The sequence below is a fragment of the Engystomops pustulosus genome, chromosome 2, assembly GCF_040894005.1.
Source record: "Engystomops pustulosus chromosome 2, aEngPut4.maternal, whole genome shotgun sequence".
In the NCBI taxonomy this organism is placed as follows: domain Eukaryota; kingdom Metazoa; phylum Chordata; class Amphibia; order Anura; family Leptodactylidae; genus Engystomops; species Engystomops pustulosus.
Genome location: NC_092412.1, coordinates 88,617,464 through 88,643,949, shown reverse-complemented (window position 1 = coordinate 88,643,949; position 26,486 = coordinate 88,617,464). Strand labels below are relative to the sequence as shown.

Genomic DNA, 26,486 nt, shown 5'->3' with positions numbered 1-26,486 from the left:
TTTATAGGTGTAGTCTTTTGATATAAACCGTTTATTATTCCCAGTGTACGACCACTAAATCTGCTGTACTTGATTCAAATGTATGAATTAATCTGTTTATAATACAAATATTTCCATGAAATCTTCAAACTTGTAGATGCAGGTTAATGATCAAAAGCAGATAAGAACCTGCTTGCGTAGAAAACCATATGAATATTTCAAAATCTTTATTAGATCATGTATTCTGTATACATTTAAAGGTCAGGGTCACAACATTAGCATTAGCCCTGGGACCATAGAATAAAAGAATCATGTTGGACTTAAATCATATATAATAGGTGGCACATTTCTAGACATACTACCAGGCACCAGGCTCATAGTGATTTGTCAAGCTCTGTGCCAATGTCACTTACACATCAAGTACTGGAACAGGCTCCTTGACTGGGTCAAGTCTTGGGTTTACTACTGCTTTATATAGTGAAATGACAAACTAATATCATGTAGAGCAGCCTTTATTTAACATATCCATGGGGAAAGCTGGAGATGGATTATAATGCCCCCTTAGTCAAGAATTGCAAAACATTCAAGGAAACATAAAACAGAAAGACCAATACTTGCAAACATGTTAACTCTGAATAAGTGCAAACTGCTTATGAACACATTTTGTGAAAAAAAATAATAAAATAAAATTTGATGGGTAGACACTTATAAAAAAAATTCTTTAAAGAATTTTTTTTAACATATTAGCACTCATTTAGAGTTTGGGATTTGTGAAAGAAAGCTTTAAAAGGAGCAAACCTGATTGGCTGTGGCTGTTGCGGCGAAGGGGACACTTGTTGCAGGAGTTGTTGCTGCAGAGACAGTGGCGGACGTAGCGCTGTGCATCATGGGTACTTTCAGGAGGGGAACCATGGAAGCAATGAACAGGAGGGTGTAGCATTATGGTAATAGAAGTGGTTTGGCATGGTGAATATCACATAGCAGCAAGCCATCATGGGTTAAACCAGCAGATGGCATGCAATCACAATGCAAAGCAAGGAAGCGTGGGAGAGAAATAAAAAAGGGAAAATAAGCTTATTACAGGTACAATTAAAGGAAGTTTGTAAAAAATATATTACCAGTGATTCCCAGAAAAAGGAGATTAATATGGCAGACAGCTTAAAATTATATGTGCCAGTCCAGATTAACTATGGTTTAAAAAAATAATACACAAAGAATAAATATTTTGTGTGCAGCTTACTTGTTATTTCACTAGGAGGACAACATTACTTGTAAAATGGTTCGTGTGCCTGTATCGACCTCTAGTATTTATCCCCTATGTTTCCCCCAATCCATAGGGACAAAGTAAAATGTCAAGGTATTAACTGAATTGATGGACAGTATACAATATGATCCACTTTTGTAGATTAAATGAGTGTACAGTTATTTCTAGTGTTTGGGCTGTCACAAAAATGTGTTGTGGGCTGTAGTTTAATAGGTTTACCTATTAAATCCACTCACCCTACATTGTGATTGTTCTGCCTGTTTGTGAGCACATTATATACTGCTATGTTTTTATGGTTTCTGGGAAACGCTGATGAAATATTCTAAATATAGCAAAAAGGAGAAAAAAAGCACAACACTATGACACGTTAAGACACAGGTGATACTACTTACACTTCAACTAAACTTCATACAATAAAATAAAAAACACTTCTTTCTTGTTTTCAACTTAATATGCGAGAATTCAAATGATAAAGCCACAGAGTAATAGAAGACATATTATAGATGAGTATTCTAAGCACTGAGTGCTACAGTAACACATAACAGCTGGATATAGTCTAGAACATTTTAGAAAAAACATGGAGAACCACAGAAGGAAAACTTTAGTAGCAAAAAAGTAGATAGGAACCTACCAATACTGGTAGCTGGTGTCATGCACAAAACTGACCCTGCACGGCATGCAACGAGAGGGGGAGAAATGAATAAAGGGAGAGAAACAGGTTAGGAACACAGAGTTAACATTCGGAGTGAAATTCAGGCACAGGTATAGATCATTAGCAGTTAGTGCAAACATCATTGACTGAGGCCATTCATGGTTTCTGGACCCGCAGCATGTCAGTATTACTGCCAGATTGCCATTATCAGGAGCATCCAAACAGTTTCCCTACAACTATAATAGCACTGATAAGTCTTGCTGATATAATTGCAGACACAACTGATTGGGCATGCTAAAATTTAACACAATTTATAACTTATCTTCCCAATATCATTGGGAGAAGGTTAGAAAAACCCAATAGGCATCTGATCTATTTGAACTATAATGGTATAGGCCACATATATTTAAAGTGTATAAGCACATTTAGGCTCTGTAGAGAACCATCATAACTACTTTAGGGTCAATAGGTCTGATTGAATCCTTAGCTTAAAGAGAGGTTGTGTTGCATGTATGAATGCACCATAAAATAGTCATGGTTTTAGGCATACCGCGTTATTTGCCATATGTTGTAAGGACATGTCAGGGGATTCAATGTATGGCACAGACTGTATGCTTATACAGTGGGATATGTCGCCCTGGGAACCTCTCACCTGAATGTGCAGAAAGGAGTGTGCATTGGCTGCTGCTGATTAAACGGGCGTTCCCCAGTGATGTCCCTGTCATATTATGGACAGTGATATCACCGGATCCTCCCTCCTGTCGAGGGATGTATGCGCTCGGCGAAGGCTGTGAGGAATATGCAATACGCTGCATCCGCTCCCCGTAACCGTCCATTGCATCTGCATGCGATGCTTAGCTGGAGGCTGCAGGATGGAAAGACTTAGCTGTATATAGGTTACAGAATGTATAGTGGCCAGACTGAGGCAACAACTATTTGTCAATGTATACACTAAGCGTATATGTCGTGTGCTTTCCCGGCGTATATGCTTAGCCTATACATAAAAGTTGGAGTGAACCTAGCCTTAATTGTACAATCCGTCCCACCTATGTCATGTGGTCATTGGGAGAGTATTTTTAGTGATTTGGAAGTTTGTTCATATCAGGTTATGACCAAGATAGAAATTGTCGAAATGCGTTGATCTGCCTGTACAGTCTACCTTGTATGTAGTGCTAAGCTTTTAATAATAAAGGATGGATTTTCCTAAAGCTGATGCTTAGAGTGCTGGATATCTTCCTTTTGTTGCATAAAATAGTCATGTTTGCACACAGCCATCGCCACAAACAGAGATTTAGGCACAGTTTACACCTGAGCTTGGTCCTCCACTATTACCTTCCATCAATAAAACGAACATAATGGAAGTATAATGTATCCATTAAAATATTCATTGATTTCAATGGGCTTCCTTTAGTGTCCATTTGTACCACTTCCATTACTGCTTCCTTAAATTTTTTTCTTCTCAAAGTAATGGAATCTTATAGGCCTACGTTATTATCATTTCAGTGGGGGAAGATAACAGCAGAGGTTAGAATGGGGGTGTGAACTGGGCCTTAAACTTGCCATCATTTTAGGGTTACCTAAAGGTGGTGAGTATTGAAATCCGTCTTGAAACACAGCAAAAAATGTCATCTTGTAAAGCCCACAATGAATGAGCATGGTATATTAGGGGGTCTGAAAATACTTAAACTTGGACGTGGAAATCAAAGGTGTGAAGAATCTCTATGCATCATCTGAAGAAAGTAGGTACATGTAATACAGCCGCTGTTCTATGAAGATGAGCTAATACTGCTCAGAAGGGAAGAAACTGATGAATGGCCTTGTGTGAAGGGCAGCACATAGAAAATACACCACATTGACAGAGGAGCTGCTAAGACATTCTTTAAAAAAACTGCTGCAAGGGAACAAATTCCAGCTAGCTAAAACACTGTGGCATAGCAAATCATCTCAGAACAGGGAACCAAACCACAATGCATATCAGTGATGTGTAGGAGATCAAGGAGGCCTGGATCCATAGGTTTGGACAGGCAGACACTGTTAGTGAGAACTAGTATTAATTGTCTAGGAAGCTGTGAACGATAAAACAGGGCCCTAAATGATGAAGCAAGAGCAGACAGAGGGGACAGAAGTGAAGCTTCAGTGAAAGGAGAAGAATGCTTAACTTTACATGTAAACTTCTGAAAGGTTCAAACTTACAGCTGGTGTACGGAAGAGTCATGTACATATACTGTAATCTGTATAGGTGCACTACTGTGTTACATAGTGCCTGCACAAAACACTATACTCAATACAACATCCAATACTATGACATGTTTTTCTTCTTTTTCACCAATTCTTACGAATCAATGAGAAAAAAAGACTCCTTATAACCTGGGAAGGATAGGATATGGGTAGCATATTATGGATCTATGCAAAGTTGTGTAAGCACATGTATAACACAGATCTGTTGTACATCCATGTGCATGAGGTTTCCACAGCTTTCAGGTTATTATGTCCATGCAACAAAATCATAACATGCAACATGCAAAATGTCATATAGAACTCCATTGTTGTGGCCTCAATGGCCGCACCGTGACTTGTCAAAACTACTTGCCCCCGCAAATACATGTGATGTAAAACAACTGCACATACTGTGATAAAAACCCTGAATCATAGATATAACTATAACTGTAACGTTAAGCTCGTTTATGTATAATGCAGAAAATGATCAATGCTAGTGAGGCAAGTTAAAGGGGTTGTCCACTTTCTGCAAATAATTGATATTGTTTGTGTAATGAAAAGTCTTGTGATGTCACACAGGTGCATTAGCTGTTATGATCATAGAGAACAATCAGGGCCATGCTGTAAAAGCAGCTTGTGCACCTGTGTGACATCACACAACCATGGACAGATTCTATCCACTGGTAGTTAACATAAAAGCTTTCTATAGAAGGACAGCAAGCAGATCTAGAAAACTGTGAGGAATTGCATAACTTTTCACTACACATATATCAATTATTTTCTGAAAGTGGACAACCCCTTCAAGATAATTTTAGAGCTGGAACTTGATCTGAGTTTTATTTACTTCATCTGTAGGGGATGCAGGTTCTGGAGGCTAATGCTGGTATACCCATATGTACAATTTGATACCCCTATAATATCCTGCTGAATGCTGCATGGTGTTGGATGTTCTGTTGTGTGTGCATTACTAGGTGGATGACAATCCAAGTGCAGGGTCTACCAAAGAAGATGCATTTAGACCTTGCGTTCCCGAAATAGTATCACGTGTTTTGTGATTAACAATGCACATAAGGGTTTAGGTCAATCAGATGACACACTGAAGCAAATAGACTGTAAAAAATGGAAAAAGATGTCCATTTTTGGTGGCCAACAATCTACCTCCACGCGAGAACAAAAGTATAACTATGACACTGATAATTGTAACTGCCGACTAACAAGCACAGGTAAATGTGCCCTGAAGGAGCTCTACTATTGATTATTTATTAGATAATAGATTTACTAATAACTGATTGGTTATCTACACACCTATAGATAGGTGGATACCTAAAATGTAATAAAACATTGGATAATATGTTTCAATTATACATGTATGATATGGAAAGTTTAAGTGGTATATTTGATCAAATTGAGTGCACACAAGCAGAAACTTCATGCATTTATCCAATTTCCATCCAGTGAGCATCTGTCATTTTATCACTCACAATACACATGCTTGTTTTCCTTTAGTAACATCCATATAACTGCTTAAACTGTGCCCACTAACTATGTCAAAGCTTGTGAAAAAAAAATGGAAAACTACTGTCTGGTTTTCAATTAAAAAAATAATGTTAACAAAAAAAAACAAAAAAAACATGTTGTACAGAAAAAAAATGAATGCAGGCAATTGTATTGTATACAATTGCCACTGACCTGTAATGTGTAACATAATGTATACATTATTCATACAGGGCTCTGAATTAAAGCTCATGAGGTTGTTCAGCCCCTTGAATTTGCACAAAAGCTGAGAATGATTTGAGATAAAAAACTAAATATCACTTACCTTACCTTTACCCTTCTGCTGCTTCCTCAATCCGATGTCTGTCCCAGAATTCTGGCCTCTGTGTCTGTTACAGCCAGGGCCAAAAAGTTATCACTGGAGGCTAAGAGCCAGGGATAGACCAGCTACTGGTAAGGTGAGTATTACTTCATTCTTTATTTCAAACCATTCTTAGCTTTTAGTAAGAAAAATTCAAGGTGGCTGGGCAAACCCATTAAGTATTAAAATCAGTATGCCTTCAGCCACCACCAGGGAGAAATGAGGAGCTTTCAGCAAACTGTTATAATGTGAACATCATTATAATATGATGCAAGCTCATTTGACTCCATCTAAAGCTCTATATGAAAAAAATGGTGTCCCAAAAAGTGGATACTCACTTTAGGTTTCTTCAAACTAAGGCTACATTCACACTAACGTGTGCCCACCGAACCTCAGCGCGGTGGGCACACGGTGGCGCCGGGAGCTGCTCACTCACACCCCTCTCCATAGAGAAACGTGGGGCACAGCGCCATATTATGGGGAAAGATAGGAAATGTCCTATCTATTTCCTGGCTACAGAACGGGGGACGTGTATACACTGTATATACATCGGCTGTGTATACGTTCCCCATACAGCTGTGTGAATACAGCCTAAAAAGCACAGTTACTATGTGGTGAGGTGTATAGCAAATAGATACCTTCCAGATGTATATAATGATCATAGCCAACAAGCAAAAAGTGGGGACAGCCTAAGACAAGATCAATCTTTGTAACTTGCCTTTATCTACAAATTCACACAGGTTAGATCTGACAGTGGTGTGCACACAACATACGATAGATAGATAGATAGATAGATAGATAGATAGATAGATAGATAGATAGATAGATAGATAGAGACTGTGGAGAAGGAACTTGAATACAGCTGTTATCTGCACACAGTGGACTATTTTAGGGACCGGAGCACTATTGACATGTAAGCACTATTAAGATCATTGAGGCCTGATATACAGCAGCCTCAAGCCTCAGCGATTTCCCTAAACGAGATGACAGACTGTATTATCATAACTACTTATTTGGCTCAGCACAAGTTCTATAGGATAGATAAACTTTGTCTATAACATGGAACTATTCCTTTCCAAACACAGTGGTCCTTGAGGGTTTGCAGAAATATATATATTGTATTTTCAGTAGTGCAGACATTATATAACATACCTGCTGGAAAAAATGCTGTTGGCTGCTGCAATTGTGCGCTGGCTAGGGCCTGTTGGTAGTGCAAGACACTAGGATTAAAAAGTGCGCTGGCACCATTGCTTTTTTCTAGAGCTGGTCTCTTTGGTAAAGGGTGAAGAACGCCGGGTGGGAAAGCCTGTTAACAAAGAATTAGATGACACTTGTAGAGGTCAGAAAGTCTACGCAATCCTGGAGACACACATAAACAACAAATTACGTGTTGTGATAAAATTTGAAGTAAATAAAAATTAAACTAAAATAAAGATGCCTTGCCATGCACCTTAACCCAAACTGAGGCAATGCAGAATGAGTGAGATTTGGTTATTGGTAGCAAAAGCATGGTTACCATAACATTACGTCTGTAGTCACAAGACTACAGAGGTGACATCTTTTACATGAGCATTATAGCATCTGTGCAGATCACATACAGACACATATACTAGGAGATTTACTACATTGCATGTAAATTTGTAATATTGCCAAACTTCTCTGCTATTGTAATGAATGACATAGGTTCAGCTTTATCTTGTATACAAGTACTTCAAAATGAAGCCATGTCAGCAGTGTAACAGCAATCTTTATTGGTAACATATGAAATATAATGAAGATGGCTAATTACGATATTGATCATTTCCATACATTAGCTATATGCATTGGTTGTCTCAGATGATGTTAAAAAAAAGCAATAAAACAAAAAAAATATTAGTTGCATCATTGAAAAAGCTACATGCAAAGCAAAAGGTGAAAGGTCAAAGTACCAGATCTACAGTTGCTTCGAGAGGTCGCTTCATTGCTTTGGCAGTCGACTGCGTCTTTTAATAACAGGCAGCGAGCACATGATGGCAGTGGGCCAATGGGATTCAAGCGAATTAACATACAGGTAAACAGCAAGCAGAGGTGCATCATGGGAACGGCATTGCATTGTGGATAGGTGAGAAGGAAAAAAATATTCTGAATGCAATATACAACATATAAAACACTAGGCATGCACAACAACAAAAATGTTTCTTTAAAGAAATGAATATTACACCTTGAATTAGTACTAAAGCAAAATGCATCTACTGTACCTTAGTTAAAGCAGATAAGAGAGTAAAATACAGATGTTTCAGGTAAATCAAATTAATATGGCATCTCTCAGACTCCATTAGGCATTTGCAAATTAAAGATCAATTCATAGCAAGATTAAATAGCTTCCACCATGGCAGTCAAGAAGTTAGTTGCTTTATGTTTTTTATTATGTTCTGCCACCTGAACCAAACATTGGCATTGTATTTTACTGCTCTTAAAAGTATATTGATGCCTAGTAACTTTAAAGCAAATGAAATAATAGATTATTTCTGTGATCATTTTAAGTTCTTGTATTGCAAGATGAGTTTAACCATTGTCTATTTAGAAGAGAATTACATCTAACATATCATCTCACACACATATTTCACCAAATATAGAAATCAGCTACCTTAATGGCTCACTTATCAAAGTCTTCAGGCTGCACATTAACAGTAATAATGGGAATATCCCCTTAAATGTCTTACTAATGATATTGGGGGAAAACTGTAAATTAAAACAGAACTAAAATGAACGAATTGCTTCATAGTGTTGAATCTGATACCAAAAAAAAATAAGAAAAAGAAAAAACACCTCACTTCAAAGTTGATTTTCTGGATGATGTCACCGCACTGGGCCATGAAAGAAAGAAAAACTAGAAGGTGTTACGCTGACAATATTCTGGTATTGGCTTATTATGCCAATAGCTGATGACAGGTTCCCTTTAAGCTTCCCAAATCGTCCTTAAATGGAACTGTTAAATTTGGTCAAGTGAGGATAAATCCCCCATTATGTGGTTAGGTGTCAGTTATGCAAAATCCTGCTTTGATAAGGAACCTTTGATTTTGCCCCCCAAAAATCTACAGCCAGCCAGACATTTAGTAGATATCTAAAAACCCCCCAGAAAGAATGGACCTGGAGCAGTCCCTATTAGAGATGAGAGGGATTTCTTTTTAAGTTCGGGACCAGGGTTCAGGTGTGTACCATGTACCCAGACATATTTCCAAATTAGCAGCCGTGCAACCAATCCAGCAAATTGATGCCCCTAGCTACTAACCATGGCTGTTGGACAGGGCTGTCCCCAGCTGGCTTATCACAGCCATGGCTTGTAGGTAGGGGCGTTATTTTGCCTGGATCTAAACTTAAAGTTGGGATCGGTTCATCTCTAATCCCTATATGGCACATGAGCAATATTTGTCCTAGTACTCCTTTAAATTCATTAAAAAATAATGGCTGCCACAAAAATACCACTGGTTCAAGATGGAATTGCTCTGTATTTGGTCCAATCTGATTCAAATTTAAGGAAAAAAAAGACTTGCACCTGTACAAAATCTATTGAATAAATGAATAAAACAATAAAAAGACACTTCTTAGATTTACTGTTAAAACTGTAGCCCAGAGACTTTAATAAGCAACGACTAAACACTGCTTGTTAAGATACAGAAATATTGTAGCAACAGTGAGGCATTACAACAGTAGCTTTGGTCATAGCAGAATAGAAAAATAAAAAAAATTCTATTACATGACAGATGCAGAGCTAAAATTAAGCCCAGTCCCATACAGCGCCATCTAAAGAGAACTGCAATGTAATGAAAGAAGATGTCAGATCATTTCTGACAATATTTCACACAAGTTTGATCTATAGATATAATCAATGCCCGCTGATGGCTTGTTGATGTAAAGATATGGAAAGCTTTTAATTATAGCACCATGTTTGTCACCAGTTTAGTCATTAATACATATAGAAATAGATGTATCAATATGACTGAGTATTATGCAAACAATACAATTTGGTTAGATTAGAAACAACACAGGGAATAAAACAATAGGCACTCCCCTCCATTAGGATTAGGAGAGCCTTACTGTCTGCAAGCGTCACTGTTGCTATAGCATTTACATTTAACTTCTTCACAAACAATAAAGAGGATGAGATTCAGAACTGACTATCACACAGAAAGCCAATAAATAACATGGCAAATCTAAATCCATAGCTTATTTTCTACACAACAATTGGCAGTGCATGAGGTTCTCTCCTTATACTATCTCATACTTATGTCTGGTGGGAGGAAATAAGGATTTACCGGAAAATACTAAGGAAAATCAATGAATTAATTAATTGTTATATTAAAAAAAGTAACCTGAACTGCACTGTGCTTTAACATTGGATCATCATTGATATATACTGTACAGTCTCATGAATAAAGTGTATTTCATAATAAACAGAAGACATACTGTATTTACATTACAGTGCTAACACTCCATCTGCTCAGCAGAACAGGTAAGTAACATGACAGCTCTCCATCTGATGTCACCAAGCTCAGCACCCATTTTTAGACTCCCCTCGATTGGCTTGCAATGGTTAATGAGTGTCTATGGCTATGTTCAGTGTATGTATCTAGTGTATGCCTTGGCCTATATCCTGAATGTAATCACAAAACAATCATCTGATAGACATGAAGACAAGCGCTGCTATGCATCTGCAATATACTCTTATATAATAAATCTATGTCTGATGTTGGACACCCTCGAACAGTCTTGTTTTGATAAAATGTGCTCCCAAACTATTTTCGGTAATCCTCCTGACTGACAGCAGGGCCTGTTCCTTTTTAGGATTTTGAGTTGCATTGCTGTATTTTTTGTAATTCTTGTGGGCTTAAAATGTTCCATGTTATCCAGAAAAACAATGTTTTCTTTAGCATGACTCAGAAACTGGCAAGCGCATGAGTACAACAGCTTTACTCCTTCAGTGCTATGAGGACATGTGGTGTACTTTAGAGATGAAATCCTTTTCAAGTGTAGAAAAAGAATAATATGGATGTGCGTGAAAACAAGATTATAAGACTGGCTTCTGTACACCTACAGAAAGACGCCATTCACTGAAGACAAATTATCTCACTGGGGTGTACTCCGCGAGGTGCAGGATTACAGAGTACTGATCAATTTGCCGACACGGAGGATTAATTGACAGGTTACACAGTTCTGGCATATTTGGATCTTATTTTTATGCTATTGTGTGTATTTGTGTTGATTTTTACCGTTCACCAGTTACATTAGCTACAGTAATTCTGTCCCAAAATCATTGCACTTGTCTACAAATACTGGTGCCACATATATATTCTTAGTCCTAGCTTGGTGACTTTGTGATTACAGTTCACAGTTCGGTGCCTAGAGAATCTTCCTCCAATCCTGAGTTTAGTTCACAGCATTACACTAATACTAAGGTTAGTATTTCACATTGGCACACGGCTGCACTAAATGCTATTGTTTTTAATGGATCCGTGCCCACAGCCATTATTGTAACACACCATGAGACCGATTCATTAAGAAGTAGAGCACATCCCAGTCAAACCTGTTTTTCATGGATCAGTCACAGGATGTTAATGTGCAGGAAGCCCAATAGTTTAAAGAAAACAAGTCACAAACCTCCCTTCCTAGCCTCTCCTATTGCTGCGGAGACTGCTAGTGGCTGAGCACCCTGCCCTAGACACGAATGTTTCTGCTGATGCACCATGGGGTACTCTAGTAGCAGTGTCCATGAACACATCTATGTTATGTATATGGGGGCTACGTGATGAGATTCTAATCTGAATGACACTTATAACTATTGCGACCATGTGCTCCCTATTCATCAGGATTGCAGGGATATATAGGAAGCTGTAGTGCTAGATATCTATATCCAAAATGTAAGAGTTAAACTTTGCATCTACTGAAATCACAATGGATTGTATTCATCTCCCTCATTACAATGTGCATATGAGTGACAGAATTGTGCACATTAGTCGCGTATAGTAGTACTTGTTGAGTTAGAATGCTGCTATTATCCACACATCTGATTTGAAATGACACGCTTATATGTAAAATGTATTATTAGCTATTGTCTCTCACTACTAATATGGACAATGGCCTTTTGTATACTGACAAAAGGATATTAGAATATAAGTAACAATAGATCCATTTAAGAGTAAAACCACCGATGAAGGGCTGGGAGCCTGGACTATCGTTTCCAATCATTCAATGAGATAACATTGAGGTTTCCTATAAAATAACATACATATAAGTATATTGTACAGTATGGGGCAGATTTATCAAAAGTGTCTCAAAGTAGATATAAAGGTATTTAAAAACTTTCTAAAATATTTTAGAAATATGTAGCAAGGCATTTAAGTTTTGGGTGCAAATTAGGAAAGAATTCTGTCATAAACATATTAAAAATCTTCTTTTGAAATTGGATGCCTATTGGTTGAAGTAACTTTAAAATTGTTGTTGATATTCAACATGTCCAAACCTTCTTTCATGTGAGATATGATGTGAAGGGAGGGTAGGAAACACATCAGTAGACTGGTTACTAAAATTGGTGCTTTTAGTTGTGTTTCAGCATAGCTGTGTTCACAGTGGGGGTCATTTACTAAGGGCCCGATTCGCGTTTTCCCGACGTGTTACCCGAATATTTCCGATTTGCGCCGCTTGTACATGAATTGCCCCGGGTTTTTGGCGCACGCGATCGGATTGTGGCGCATCGGGGCCGGCATGCGCGCGACAGAAATCGGGGGGGGGCGTGGCCGAACGAAAACCCGACGTATTCGGAAAAACCGCCGCATTTAAAAACCGAAAATGTGTCGCTTGGGGAGCGCTCACCTTCACCTTCTATGGGATGGTGCATTCCGGGGCGTTAAGATTATTTTCGGCGCTGCAGCGCCACCTGGTGGACGGCGGAGGAACTACCATCTTAAATCCCAGCCGGACCCGAATCCTGTGCAGAGAACGCGCCGCTGGATCGCGAATGGGCCGGGTAAGTAAATGTGCCCCAGTGTATACAATGTAGAATTACTAGGGGAACATTTAACAATGCATTGCCCCTTTAATTCAGTGACTACCAGAAAGATGATATTTGTGCACTTTCAGAGGATACTGCAGCTACACCAAGACATTGTACATGAGGTGACAGATAAGCCAAAGCAATAAAACTTCATTACAGATTGAAGGAAAATTGAGGGGAAAACTAGAAACCTGCCCATATAGCATCTCATAAATCCAGGTGTCAGTTTTACACTTAGTATCTGTGATTGGAATGTTCTCATCAGTTTGTTTTCCCCGATTTCTTTAAGATTTCTTTTTGGTATTAAGACTTTTTCACTGCACTTAGTGGCTGCCTGTACATCTGTTCCGAGCATTTCTTTCTTTTTTTTCAAATTTTTTCCCCAAATCACTTCCTTTTCTGCACTGGCTTACCCCACCATATCTTATCTCACCACACACACCCCAAGATCATCGGAAGAGCCTGGGACATTCGTTTGTCCCAAATATAAAAAGAACTCTACAACCTGCGAGCCAGGAAAACAGCACTGAACTAGGCCCATCTGCCCCATCAATTACGGTAATTGTAGTAACCCCCTCCCCCCTTCGAGGAATCTATCCATCCTAGTAATTCTGGTAGATATGATACAAACAAAAAAAAAATTCTAAAATTCCTTGAGCCACATTTATCAAGACTTTTAAAACTTTTTTTTGGCACTTTTCTCCTTAGTCCAACTAAGGTGGCATGATGTTGTGATAAGGGAATAGTCTGTGTGCAAAAAATGTGTGGAGCACAGTTAAGACCAGATAAAAATGGGTCCAAAGTAGAAATCTACAGTCTTATGCTGCACCAGATTTTATCACAGTGATAGTGTTTTTTGACTTTAGACTGGCGTAATCAGACACATTGTTAAATACCCCCTGTGTTTTATTAGCCATTACATGGATACAATTCAAACCTACTCCAGATCTCCACACTCTTCACATATAATGTCCTTCTATCTGTAACAAAACCTCAGTTTTATTGCTTTATCTGAATGATGCATTATGTCATGTACTAAAAGTAACATCTCATATAAGTGCTTAAAACACATTGCATACCTCCCAACATTTGTGAAAAGGAAAGAGGGACAAAATGGCGGCACGCGTAGCGATCCCCCTAAGCCACACCCCCAATCACTCCCTGGCCACACCCCAAATTTTAGCCATATTAAAATAATAAAAATCATCTCAATAAAAAAAAAAAAATTATCCTCATTGGGATTTGAACCCAGAACCTGCAGTGTCCATGTACAATAATAACACAGCGCCTCAACCCACTGAGCTATAATCTCAGTGATTAACAAGGTGGAGAATTTTGGTAACTAAGAACTATGACTATATACTGCCTTGGTATATAGGGAGGGATCTTCTCAGATTATTGTAATTATTGCGACTATTATTATTATTATGGAGATTATTATTATTATTATTGAGATGATTATTATTATTTTTACCATTATTAATAATCATCTCCATAATAATAAAAATAATAACATTTATAATAATAATAATAATAGTCTCAATAATTACAATAATAATCTCGGAGAAGATCCCTCTCTATATATCAGTGCATTAGTCTGTGTCACAGTGTAAATGGCAGATAACATGTCTTAGTTACCAGAAATCCTCAGCTCTGTATCACTGGGCTTATAGCTCAGTTAGTTAAGCTCCTGTCTATGGTGCACAGGGTCCCAGGTTCGAATCTCAGCCTGGCCAAAACTTTATTTTATTTAATTATATAAAGAGCTTGTGTCTGGGGAAGCCCTGGAGACCATATATGGACAGATGCTGATCTGACCTGATGCTGACACTTCTCTGAAAAGGATTCCCTGCCCGATGTCTGCTCTGGGGAACCCTAGGAGATGCAGTGACCATATATGGACAGATGCTGATCTGAAGCTGATGACGTGGTCTCTGCTCTCTCCGCTAAGCCCGACACTTCTCTGAAAAGGATTCCCTCCCGATGTCTGTAGAAGCCATTCTGTACTGTGAGTTCAGACTTTCAAAGTATTTACTATGCGGACACAGCGCCGGGACACAGCGGGACCTGGGGGGAGAATCCGTGACAATCTCATAGCTGCCCGTGACGCGGGGCAGAGGTACGAAAAACGGGAACGTCCCGTCAAAATCGGGACAGTTGGGAGCTATGACATTGTAATGTATCTTATCTATTGTGGTGAAAGGGCCTCTAAATGTTTAACTGTTTTCTAATTCGTTGATTTCTAAAGATGCCTGATGAAGTGGCTTCTATGATCCCAAAAATACCAAATATAGTTTCTCAAGGTATGAGTTATATAATACATTGGCCTCTTTTTTTCAATATCCCATACATTGCATATCAATAAATTAATATGCTACAAGAATATCATCCTGTTGAAATGTCTTTTACAGATACTGTATATTTGTTCATTTTTTGTACAAAAATTTACATAAGATTATAATTTTAACGAATTAAAAAGAACAATAAGGAACTATAATAAAAAAATAAAACATGAAATCAAGCACATAAAATTACGTTTATGTGCTATGTTTGGTGAAGAGTACCCTGACTTGGGCTACATTCACACGATGTATGCCCGCCGTACCGTAGTACGGCGGGCATACATCGGCGCTGCGGAGAGGAGCAGGGGATGAGCGCTGCTCACCCCCGCCCCTCTCCATAGGAAGATACAGCGCACCGTACCGCTCCCGTACAGGGCTGTGAGCCCATAGGAGTGTATGGGGGACGTATATCGGCCGTATATACGTCCCCCATACATGTGTGTGAATGTAGCCTTGTGCTGTATTTTTTCCTGCAGATTATACAAGCTAAAGCTCTTCCTGGACCTTTAGCCCTTCAGGAGTTCACAGGTTCTGTGCCAATCAGTAGCAAAGTACGCGGTGCCTGGTGGAAAGAGGTGGATACAAAATAAAAAAGTCTAAAATTGGTGACATCTGTTACAATATGAGCTGCCATCAGGTTACACTACCTTTTCTGCTGAGTGATGTACAGTATTTGTGAACACTATTGCTTACCCTATAGTAACAGATATTTGTGTGTATGACCCAACAAGTTGCCTGTGAATTTACTGGACTAGCTTGTTCATACATAACCATATTGAAAGTGGGTACTTTACTTACACTTACCATTACTGTTGCAGCTGCAGCAGCGGCTTGCGCGGCTACTGCAGCCTGGTTGGCTTGATGTTGTGCAGCTTTGATTTTGGCCTGCAAATGTGCAGGAGGGTGAAAATATTTGCATTTCTCCCTCATGCAGCGACCCTTAATGTAATCCATACAAACGGTTACAGTATTATCATTTGTATCAATCATCGTGCTGTCTGCTGGGTGCGCAAAGCGGCAATCAGTCTCTCCCCGTGCACAATTTCCTCTCTGAAACTCCCTGCATACCTACATAAGACAGAAATGATTGGATAGACATTTTATATACCTACAATAACACCTCACATGGACATGCAAATTCCCAACAGCAATATCAACAATATTAACAAATTAAAGCCTGTTGACTCACTTGCGCAAAACCAGATGTACTCGTAAATATGAAAGGGTGTTGTATACTATACCTCCAATTTATCTGTCCTGAGAAGTTTCTGAGTGGCGGTAGAACCAGCAACGGATACAGGAGGACTTCCGGGAACAATAACAGGTGTAGAGGGCAGTATTTCAGTCGGGACTAATCCAACACCTGGTGTCACCGGGGTAAGATATGGAGCAAAACTAATTGCTGTATTAGTTCCTAATGCTGGACCTATGGGAAATGTGGGCTGGAAGAGAAATACATTAGTAAGCGCATCAGAAAATGGTATATATTGTATGGTGAATGAAAAAAAAAGTGGTGAAAATAAAAACAAATTACAAGAATTTGGCATTTGATACCAATACTTAGTGTAGTATCGTATTTCTCAACGCCACAATGATACTCAGCCACAAAAAATAGTTTTGATTAAATTACATTTTGTATCATGTACTTGGTATAAAAACAAGTACAATGTATTAGAATATGGAGATATATCTTCATAGATACATGTCTATTTACCAGTGCATGAGGCTTGTAATGAAGCAGACCTCAGAAACGGGGGTGTAACTACACTGGTAGCAGCCACAGCAGCTGCTATGGGGCCCGCAGTGTCAGGGGGCCCCAACATCTGGCACACTAAAGAATGGAAGATGTGCACCATTATACACATATTATGCTGGACATTGTACAGCATGATATGTATATAACAATGCATATCTTCCACAGTACACAGAATAAATGGGCAGCTCAGATAAGAAATGTCATGGGAAAAAGGGATGGGACAACAGGACTAGGAATCTTTCATCTTTATTTCCTGCTGTGTACTTCCCCCATGTAGTCAGCAGCTACTGGGACAGTACCGTTTAAGAGTATACATTAATATATCAGTGCATAAATGTGTGCTAAAAACTGGATAAATGTGTGAGTATACAAATATGTATATTTTCTGAGGGGGGAGGTGGGTCCCATTCAGAAGTCTGCTATAGGGCCTTGCCTCCCTTAGTTACGTCCCTGCTTAGAATGTCCTCCCAAAGACAGCAGTTTAGTCATGATCCCTCATGTTCCTGACCCTTATGGAAAAAGGTCAGTTGTTGTATTTCATCATAAACCAGGTAAAATAAAATGGTGTTAAAGGGAACCTGTCATACAGAACAGGCACAATAAACTTTACTCATTCGCCAAATGTATCTTTGTTGAAAAGTGCAGTGCAGGTGCCCCAACTTGAATCCGCTCCTCCCACCAGTAAAAATCGCTCTCCAAGCCTTTTCTGCCGTTGTATATGATGAACCCACCGCTGCTGTGCTAAGCAGGTGAGAAGATCTGCAATTTTCCACACAGTGATCACTTCTAAATTCACCATGCAGTGAGAGGGACAGCATTCTGGTAAGGACAGAAGTGGACAGGGAGAGGACCTCCTGTCTCCTCAGGCTGGGATATGAAGAGACACTCAGCTGTTCCGATCCCAAGATCTTTCTCCACTTTCTACACCACCCACTTACTGAAATGATAGTCCAACAATTCTGTGACTTTTTATCTTTTGATAAATTTGGCTGATGCAACAGTTCACCGCTCTAGCCATGTTTAATTCCCACTTACTTTTCAAGATATAAAAAGTCCAAAGAGTTGTAACGGAAAAGTATGCCAGTCACAAAAGTAGGTATAATAGGAGTGAGCAAAAAAAGAAAAAGAAAGGGAACCTGATGATACAAAAGAGAGTTTATATGGACCAGCACACCTGAATCCATGTAGGTGGCAAAGAAGAATATGATAGGACTGCTTGGCACATCTTACCTTATGACTTGAAACTGTGATCAGTTTTTCCTTTACTGAGTTTCTCCTACCTACATAAATCATTTTGTGTCTTAAAAATATGGCTGCAAAACAGTTTGATCTATAAACCATGTATTGTTGCATATTTTATGGAATGCATGCTTAGATCCAGAACACGAAAGCTGGCCACAGATGAGAGAGGAGTAAAAGGGGTATTCCAGGAATAAGTCATTAAAATATAGGCTAATATGCAATTAGTTGTCATTTTAAAATAGTGATGTCATTTATTGGGGCTGGAGGGAAAGGAGGGGTACATATATACGAGACTCCATATCAGGAGGCTGGAGGGAAAGGAGGGGTACATTTATATGAGACTCCATATCAGGAGGCTGGGGGACAGGAGGGGTGCATTTACATGAGGCTCCATGTTAGGAGGCTGGCGGGACAGGATGGGGTGCATTTACATGAGGCTCCATGTTAGGAGGCTGGGGGGACAGGAGGGGTGCATTTACATGAGGCTCCATGTTAGGAGGCTGGGGGGACAGGAGGGGTGCATTTACATGAGACACCGTGTCAGGAGGCTGGGGGGACAGGAGGGGTGCATTTACATGAGGCTCCATGTTAGGAGGCTGGGGGGTTAGGAGGGGTGCATTTACATGAGACTCCGTGTCAGGAGGCTGGGAGGTTAGGAGAGGTTCATTTACATGAGGCTCCATGTTAGGAGGCTGGGGGGTTAGGAGGGGTGCATTTACATGAGGCTCCATGTTAGGAGGCTGGGGGGTTAGGAGGGGTGCATTTACATGAGGCTCCATGTTAGGAGGCTGGGGGGACAGGAGGGGTGCATTTACATGAGACTCCGTGTCAGGAGGCTGGGAGGTTAGGAGGGGTGCATTTACATGAGGCTCCATGTTAGGAAACTGGGGGGGGGGGCAGGAGGGGTGCATTTACATGAGGCTTCATGTTAGGATACTGGGGGGACAGGAGGGGTGCATTTACATGAGACTCCATGGTTAGGAGGCTGGGGGGGCAGGAGGGGTGCATTTGCATGGGATTATGTTGGAAGGATTCAGGGAGTGCCCTATACCTGGTACACCAGTAAAGTAAGTAACACATCCTCTATGGCCATTGCTCTGGTGAGACGCAATCTGAGGGAGACTAAGGTAATGTGCAGTTACAAACACATCATTAATATTGTAACAGAGCAGAACAGTCTGGAAACATGAGAGTGAGGAGCTGAGGGCTCATTGGAGTTGTAGTATTCTGTGTCGACCATCTTGGAGAAGACTCTGCCTACTTTAGAAAGCCCATAACATTTTGTGAATCATAAAAGCAAACTATTTAGGCTCCATTTGGTAAATAATGACTTTTTTTTAATAATGAGTTTTTTTGTATTCATTTATTTATAGCATTATGGTTTATTGTATCAGACATTCATATTCCCAGAACTCAAAATTGACAATTTTGGATGGTTTTCCAACAAATCTATTGCTGACAAAAAAAGATGATGGATTTTTTGGGCTGATACGGGCTTGTGAAGTAAATATGGAAGTAGCAAACAAAAATAATAAAAGACTAGTTTGCTTTGCTCCCACTGTAAAATATTGTCCCTGGCAATTTCTTGTTGATATTATCACAACTCTCATATTTCCAACTATGCCTTAAACTGCCCATAACCCCATTCTAGCACAAGCCTGATGTGATTTGAAAGATGAGATTCTTTCTTATCTTAAATATGAGAGCATGGTTATAGGTACTATAGAGCCAAAGATATAGGCATTTGCAGTGACACTGTCCCTTCTAGCTTCCAAAGGAGACTCATATCATTTAAAAAGTGACTCTCCTTACTTTATTTGCATTTAACTTTATACCTATTTTTTAATAGGTAAACAATTTCAAACAGTACCCGAGGATGCTGATAGTGGTATAAAAACTGCTGACAGTGTCCCTTTGAATTTAGAGAGCAAAAAAATTGTATCTATAACTAACTCTAAAATGAAACCAGTAATTCTGTACAAGTTATTGTATGTTAAAGTTTGGAAATGATTATGGAGAACCATTCACAGACCTTCCCCTTCCTGTCCCTCTTCATGTCAGAAGACTGGTACTATATTATTACAGGGCCACTCATCATGGTTACCCCTGAAGGAAACAAAGCCAGGTAGATGTTAACATACATGAGGAAGTGGATGTACAGTGGAAAGGTACTTACCATTGGCTGCAGCTGTGTACCCGGGAACATAAACTGCATTTGTTGGGCAAGCATAGCTGCAGCTGTTTTCTGCTGAATGAGATTGTTCCTGCCATTAATTTCTAGCTGGGTTTTTAGGTGCGTTGGCGGATGGAGATATTTGCAGTTCTCCCTTGAACAACGTCCCTAAAAAAATGTAGAATTCTTAGAGTTAGTCATTCTTTCATTGCTGAAATAGAAATTAGTACATCTCTATGCAGCAGGTTATCCACATACATGTGAAATACACTCCACATTTAGGGTCACGTTTGGGTGCTACATTCTGTCTGAAATGGTTGAACAGAGATACAGGCCCAGCAAGTCTATAAAACAACAGTGCATTGATCTAACGCCATACATATAGAGTGAAAATAATTAGTTATGAGGTATAAAGAGCAAGCAATTTAAGTAGAAGGTACATCAAAAGGGACTGGGATAGTATAAATATGTAAATAAGTCAAAGATTTATTGCAACAGTGTCATAACATCATGTCATGATGTTTCGACCTGAAGGTTTTACTGAAAAGCTAATGCTGCCAAGAAAGTTGTTTTACCACCAGGATGAAGGATTGTAAACCAAGTACACTGACATACTGGTCTGTGCTCCCTCTGGCAGGATCTGCTCTTCTTTTAGCCTCTCAATTCAGTTTTTCTTTTCTTTTTCTTTTTTTTTTAAAAGCTTTTAAAATTTTGCAAATGTGCCTGAGGGGCTTCATGCTCCATAGGTGTTAAAGAGGACCTGTCACCCATTAAGTAAGCAGCTCCTAGCGCTACACCATTTTTAGCAGTGATAAACTGCTAGCTTTATCGGAACCCTCCCACAGTGACTGCCTCCTAATCTTGCCCCTTCATGAATATGTCTGACCGCTGTGAGCACGGTCCGGCATTCCTATTGTACACCACGGCAGTGTCTGCTAGCTTTATCGGAGGTTGCCCATAAAGCTAGCAGTCTATCACTGCTAAAAATGGGGTAGCGCTAGGAGCTGCTTACTTTAGTAGGTAGCTCCTTGTGCCATTTTTATGGATGACAGGTCCTCTTTTATAAAGCCTGGAGCCCTTGAGGCTAATTTGCATAATGCTTAAAGCCTTTTTACTTAAAAACAAGGGCATAAAAAGCTTAAAGAAGAGCAGATCCTGGGGCACACACCAGTATGTCAGTGTGTGTGGTTACAATCATTCATCCTGGTGGTATGTCCTTTATAAACAAGGGCATAAGAAGCTAAAAGAGCTAAAAGTAAGTGATCATAGACGACATCTCTGGTTACTGGTGTATTCACACTCTATACAGACTACATGTCATCTTTTCATAGTAGCAATTGCTCTGAGTAACACCGCATCAATAAATCTTTGTCCAGTTTACAAACTACCTACCCCTACCTGACGTACCATCTACTCCTCGGGATACACAAACAAACTACTGCCAATAGCATAAGGCCAAGTTCATTTCTGTGTCAGAGGTTTCTCTTATGTGCTTCCATTATGGAAGGGAAATATTGAAGGTAAATGGAAGAGCTTCTATTCCCCTTCCAATCCCATGGTGTTACATGCACTAGATGTCACGCTTGTCTGTCACGCTTGTGTTATGACGGAAGTGCATAGCGTAAACCCTGGAACATAGATGTTATTATAACTTAAAGCTCCTGCAAAATCTGTGAGTGAGCCGAAGCCAAACACTGATAAATGAGAATGATAGCTCACCCCAAGTGCTTTTATTCTCTATAATGTCCTGTATGATCCTGTTGAATAAGTGAGAAGGTTTCAGTACACAAGTAGCTTCTCCTCTACTATCTGTGTGCACTGTATGCCAGATATAATGACAGCTAATATCTACCCACCAGGGGTAACAGAGAATTCAAGCTCATCACCTAGGGCAGTGATGGCTAACCTATGGCACTGGTGCCAGAGGTGGCACTCAGAGCCCTTTCTGCGGGCACTCAGGCCATCACCAGAGATGACTCCAGGTATCTTCCTGCAGTCCCAGACAGCCCAGCACTTGCTGTGTACAGAGGTATTTTAAAGTAACAGCTCTACCTGGGACTATTTTCGGCTTTATCGGTGTCCTCAGGTGCTGGTATCAATGAAAGCTGTGACAGAGAAGGGAGTATAAATCACAAATTAAATTTCTGTGTTGGCACTTAGCGATAAATAAGCGGGTCTTTGTTGTAGTTTGGGCACTCGGCCTCTAAAAGGTTTGCCATCACTGACCTAGGGAATGAAGGGTTCTGGAGAATCAGGCTGGGAGTGTCAAATACCCAATTCTCCCAATACCGCATTTACCAACACATTAGTTCTGAGTTACTAATAGACCTAACAAACAATCTAAAAATGTGCCAGCTATATCACAGTTGATGATGGCTTTCCTTAATTTATATCACATATTACTTGGCTTATGTTATGCTAAAAACAAATAACAGGCAGTACAGGTTATGTACAAGATAGGTTCAGTAGATTTGTACTTAAGTTGAATTTGTATGTAAGTCGGAACTGTATACTTTATAATTGTAACCCCAGCCAGAATTTTTTTTGGTCTCTTTGACAATTGGATTTTAAAAATGTTGGGTTTCCATAAGAACCAGAATTAGCAATAAATCTTATTTGCAGACACCTCTCCTGATTTCTCGTTGTAACCTTGATTCCGTTCCTGACTCTGATCCTGTGCTGCCTGTCTCGACCTCCTGCCTGTCCCGACCATGAGTTTGCCTGCCGATTTTGTACTACGCCTTGGCCGCCACGCCTGTGGAACGACCTAGTGGTACCACGCTGCAACAAGTCCAACCCGATTTGCAGCAGGCTCTGGTGAAAACAGGGTACCACTTAGACTCCAGTCCCATGTGTCAGCTTACGTCATCGTCTGCGGTGGTACAGAGGATCCACTAACTCTGATCCTGACAAGTATGGAATGATGATAATTTCATACCATGATAACATAAAGGGTGAACATGATGGTTTTTCTTCTTTGCTGAATCTTAAATGAGAAAACCTATAGAATATCTGCTCATGCTGGTGCCATCTTTTCTAAGGCAAGTTCTCCAACAATTTCCCATAATGCAGTTTGAGGAAAGGCCTGGTCTTGCCAAATAGAGGTGCTGAAAACAACACCCTGGCAGATGGCAGTCTCGGATTTATTTCAGTATATAAACAGATCTTAATGTATCAGATAGCTAAGCTTCTCATGGCCAGTCTGGTCCACTTTATCCCTCTGAGCAAATATCTTCTGAGTCAGCTTTGTGTCTGATCTGGCTGTAAGGAGAAGATGAAGAAGTCTCATATTTCTCCGGAAGAACTATGTGTATTTACTGATTTAAAAAATACCATAACCTGCAGAGCTATTATTCTGTGAATAAATTAGACAGCATGTCAAAAGGTAACAGACATGGCTACACATTTAGTAATAAAAGACCTTACTCTCGTGGTGGCCCTATATGTGGAGAAAGAGCCATGTAGAAATAAATCCAGAAGATAAATCTTTTCACCAGCGGTGGTCAAATTAAGGAATGGAATGCTGGACCGAGCGCAAATTGTGTAATTTGATGGACTTTTTTAAACCGCTATGACAATGTAAAGTAAGAGTTGGTATGGACTTACTAACAGATTTTTTGTTGCGCCTTGGAAAACTTGAGAACAGAAAGGTAGCCTGTCTTATTGGGATACAGAGGTCATAGAGGGAGTTCCTTCCACCAGTCACAGGGCTGCTTCATGGACAACTTGTGAGGACAATGAACAAGCCATACCTCCAGCAATGACCGACGGTCATGGAGAAAATCTTCTACAATACTGAGGTTGCTCAAAAGGGACAACCCCCAAAAAAGAATATACATAGTCTGTTTTAACTATGATTAATATTCGTCAGACAGTCTTAAGACATTAAGAACACAGATGATTAAGAAATGACCTTAGATACTTGCATTCTATTTCTGTGCGTGCCAGTCTCTGAAATCATTACATTCTAGAAGGATTGACCTCTAGGATACTCAAATTACTGCCTCACATACCCTCAGTGGTCACAAATCTCAGTACTGGTTGTGGAAAAATGGGAAAAGAAATCATGATATGTGAATACATATAATGCATGTACTTTAAAGACATACGGTAATAACATTTTTTTTCTTTAAAAGAACGCTTACAAGACACAGAAGGCGAGATGTGAATTTCCTTCGACAGGATCTCCCATGTGTCTAATTCAATAAGAGGCTAATAAATTTGGAAAATCTTCTCCACTATGTACCATCATTTCATCTGCTGGGCAAATATATTTGTTATAACTATAAAACCTGTTTCTTACATAAATTAAAGTCTACAAGTAGAAAATGTCACATAAATGGCAACCTTTGGGCTTGTTTAATTTATTTTAGAGGGTGATATATTTGGCATTTGAGTTTGATGGTTTTTTTCCACGACATCCCGAAAGTCTTGAGCTACCTATAACATTATTTTGCCCATGTCTACATGAGATTGGAGACCACTAGGGTATACGAGTCTCCCTTCCCTCAACCCTCCTATAGGTAAATTAACATTCCTGACTGTATACAGTCAAAAGCCTCTCACTCTCATATACTGGTTTGGCTATTGTCCCACATAATGTCATTAGGCTTCTTGAAATAGTCATGAAGCTACAAGGTATCTTAAAAAAAACGCAATAGGAGCTGCTTACTAAAGTAAGTAATGTCTGCCAGCTTTATCGGAGGGTTCTGATAAAGCTAACCGTTTAACACTGCTAAAAATGGAGTAGCAGTTTAGTAAGCAGCTCTTAGTGCATTTTTTTAGGGTGACAAGTCCTCTTTTAGAGGCAATGTTTTCCTTATGCCATCCTGGAAAACATATTTGCATATTTCCCAGAATCCTCCAGTGAAGCATCAATGACTGTTACTCTCTACAGGCATGCAAGGAGGTCCTTATTGGCAATCTCTGTAAGAAGAGCTCTTACTTCCATGACCTATGTATGGAAGCTTTGGCATTTTGATAGACTGCTGTGACCACACATTCTAACATAGAATTTTATCACTTTGCTGTTTACAGCCTTTTTATATTGTTAGATTATGACAAATGCCAAAGACAGATGGTGCTCCTAGTGTTGTGAATGTGATTTTCTGTACAGATTCACTGTGAACATTCTCTTTACAAGAGAAAAAACCTTTCCACTGTATCGAGAGGCATAAATAGCTGTAATTATGATTATATAGTAATATTCCGAGCATTCTGAAGAACAGGAGCCTGTGTATTACACATTAGCAGCTACGTAGCTAAAGAGCGACAGCCATTGCTTCCTATTTTTAGAACACATCTCTATAGCAAACATGTATTTGATCATATCTGCAAGTTTAGAAATAAATGAGATTACTTTATCTCACACATTCAAGATATTGTTTAGCATTGCTACAAAGAATAACTAAAAAAAGCTACATCTGTAGGGATATATAACAATGTAAACAATATATTGATGAAAAAACATGATCCAAATAGATAAACCTTAACAGTCCTACGTTACTAAAGACTTTGGGGTTCATTTACTAAGTGGCCGCGATGCACACTTTTGTTTAAGATGTGTGTGTGCTTGGATTGTGGCGCACTTGACCCTTTTTGTGGCGCAGCTGTGCTGGCTTCCATGCGAGACAAATTAGGGAGCGTGTTGCCGGACAGTCTGACTGATTCGGACTTAGCGCCGTATTTAACTATTAAATTGTGTTGCAAGCCCTATGTTTAAGATGCACCACAAAAAAGATGAAATCTGTTGGAGCTGTGTGGGGAAGCGACACATTCATGATTTCTGGCACACGATCTTAATGAATAGCCGCACGCTGCATTGTAGACGGACAGTGTACTTTCACTGAACTCCAGTGACTGGGTAAGTAAATGTGCCCCGTTCCCTTCTAATAGTCCTGTGAAAATCAATCTTGTGCCAGACTTCACACAACAGATTTCTAAAGGACTTCAGGTCAAGGGGGACCTGAGTGTCTG

The 26,486-nt window shown here is 39.6% G+C and overlaps 1 protein-coding gene across 11 annotated transcripts in view; it reads right to left on the bottom strand.

The window, feature by feature from the left end:
• The window catches only part of MBNL2 (muscleblind like splicing regulator 2), a 95,403-nt gene that overhangs the window by 6,846 nt on the left and 62,071 nt on the right, over nucleotides 1-26,486 (bottom strand). For 3 of the 11 annotated variants that reach the window (XM_072135443.1, XM_072135441.1, XM_072135442.1), the window contains 6 exons: nucleotides 20,514-20,678; nucleotides 16,581-16,781; nucleotides 16,144-16,407; nucleotides 7,896-7,949; nucleotides 7,120-7,273; nucleotides 1,875-1,910 (listed from right to left, as the gene is read on the bottom strand). In XM_072135443.1, the coding sequence (XP_071991544.1) occupies nucleotides 1,875-1,910; nucleotides 7,120-7,273; nucleotides 7,896-7,949; nucleotides 16,144-16,407; nucleotides 16,581-16,781; nucleotides 20,514-20,678 (874 nt within the window). Of the gene's footprint in view, nucleotides 1-777; nucleotides 873-1,874; nucleotides 1,911-7,119; nucleotides 7,274-7,895; nucleotides 7,950-16,143; nucleotides 16,408-16,580; nucleotides 16,782-20,513; nucleotides 20,679-26,486 lie in introns of all 11 variants that reach the window. The other 8 variants (XM_072135444.1, XM_072135446.1, XM_072135448.1 and 5 more) reach the window with 8 other exon arrangements.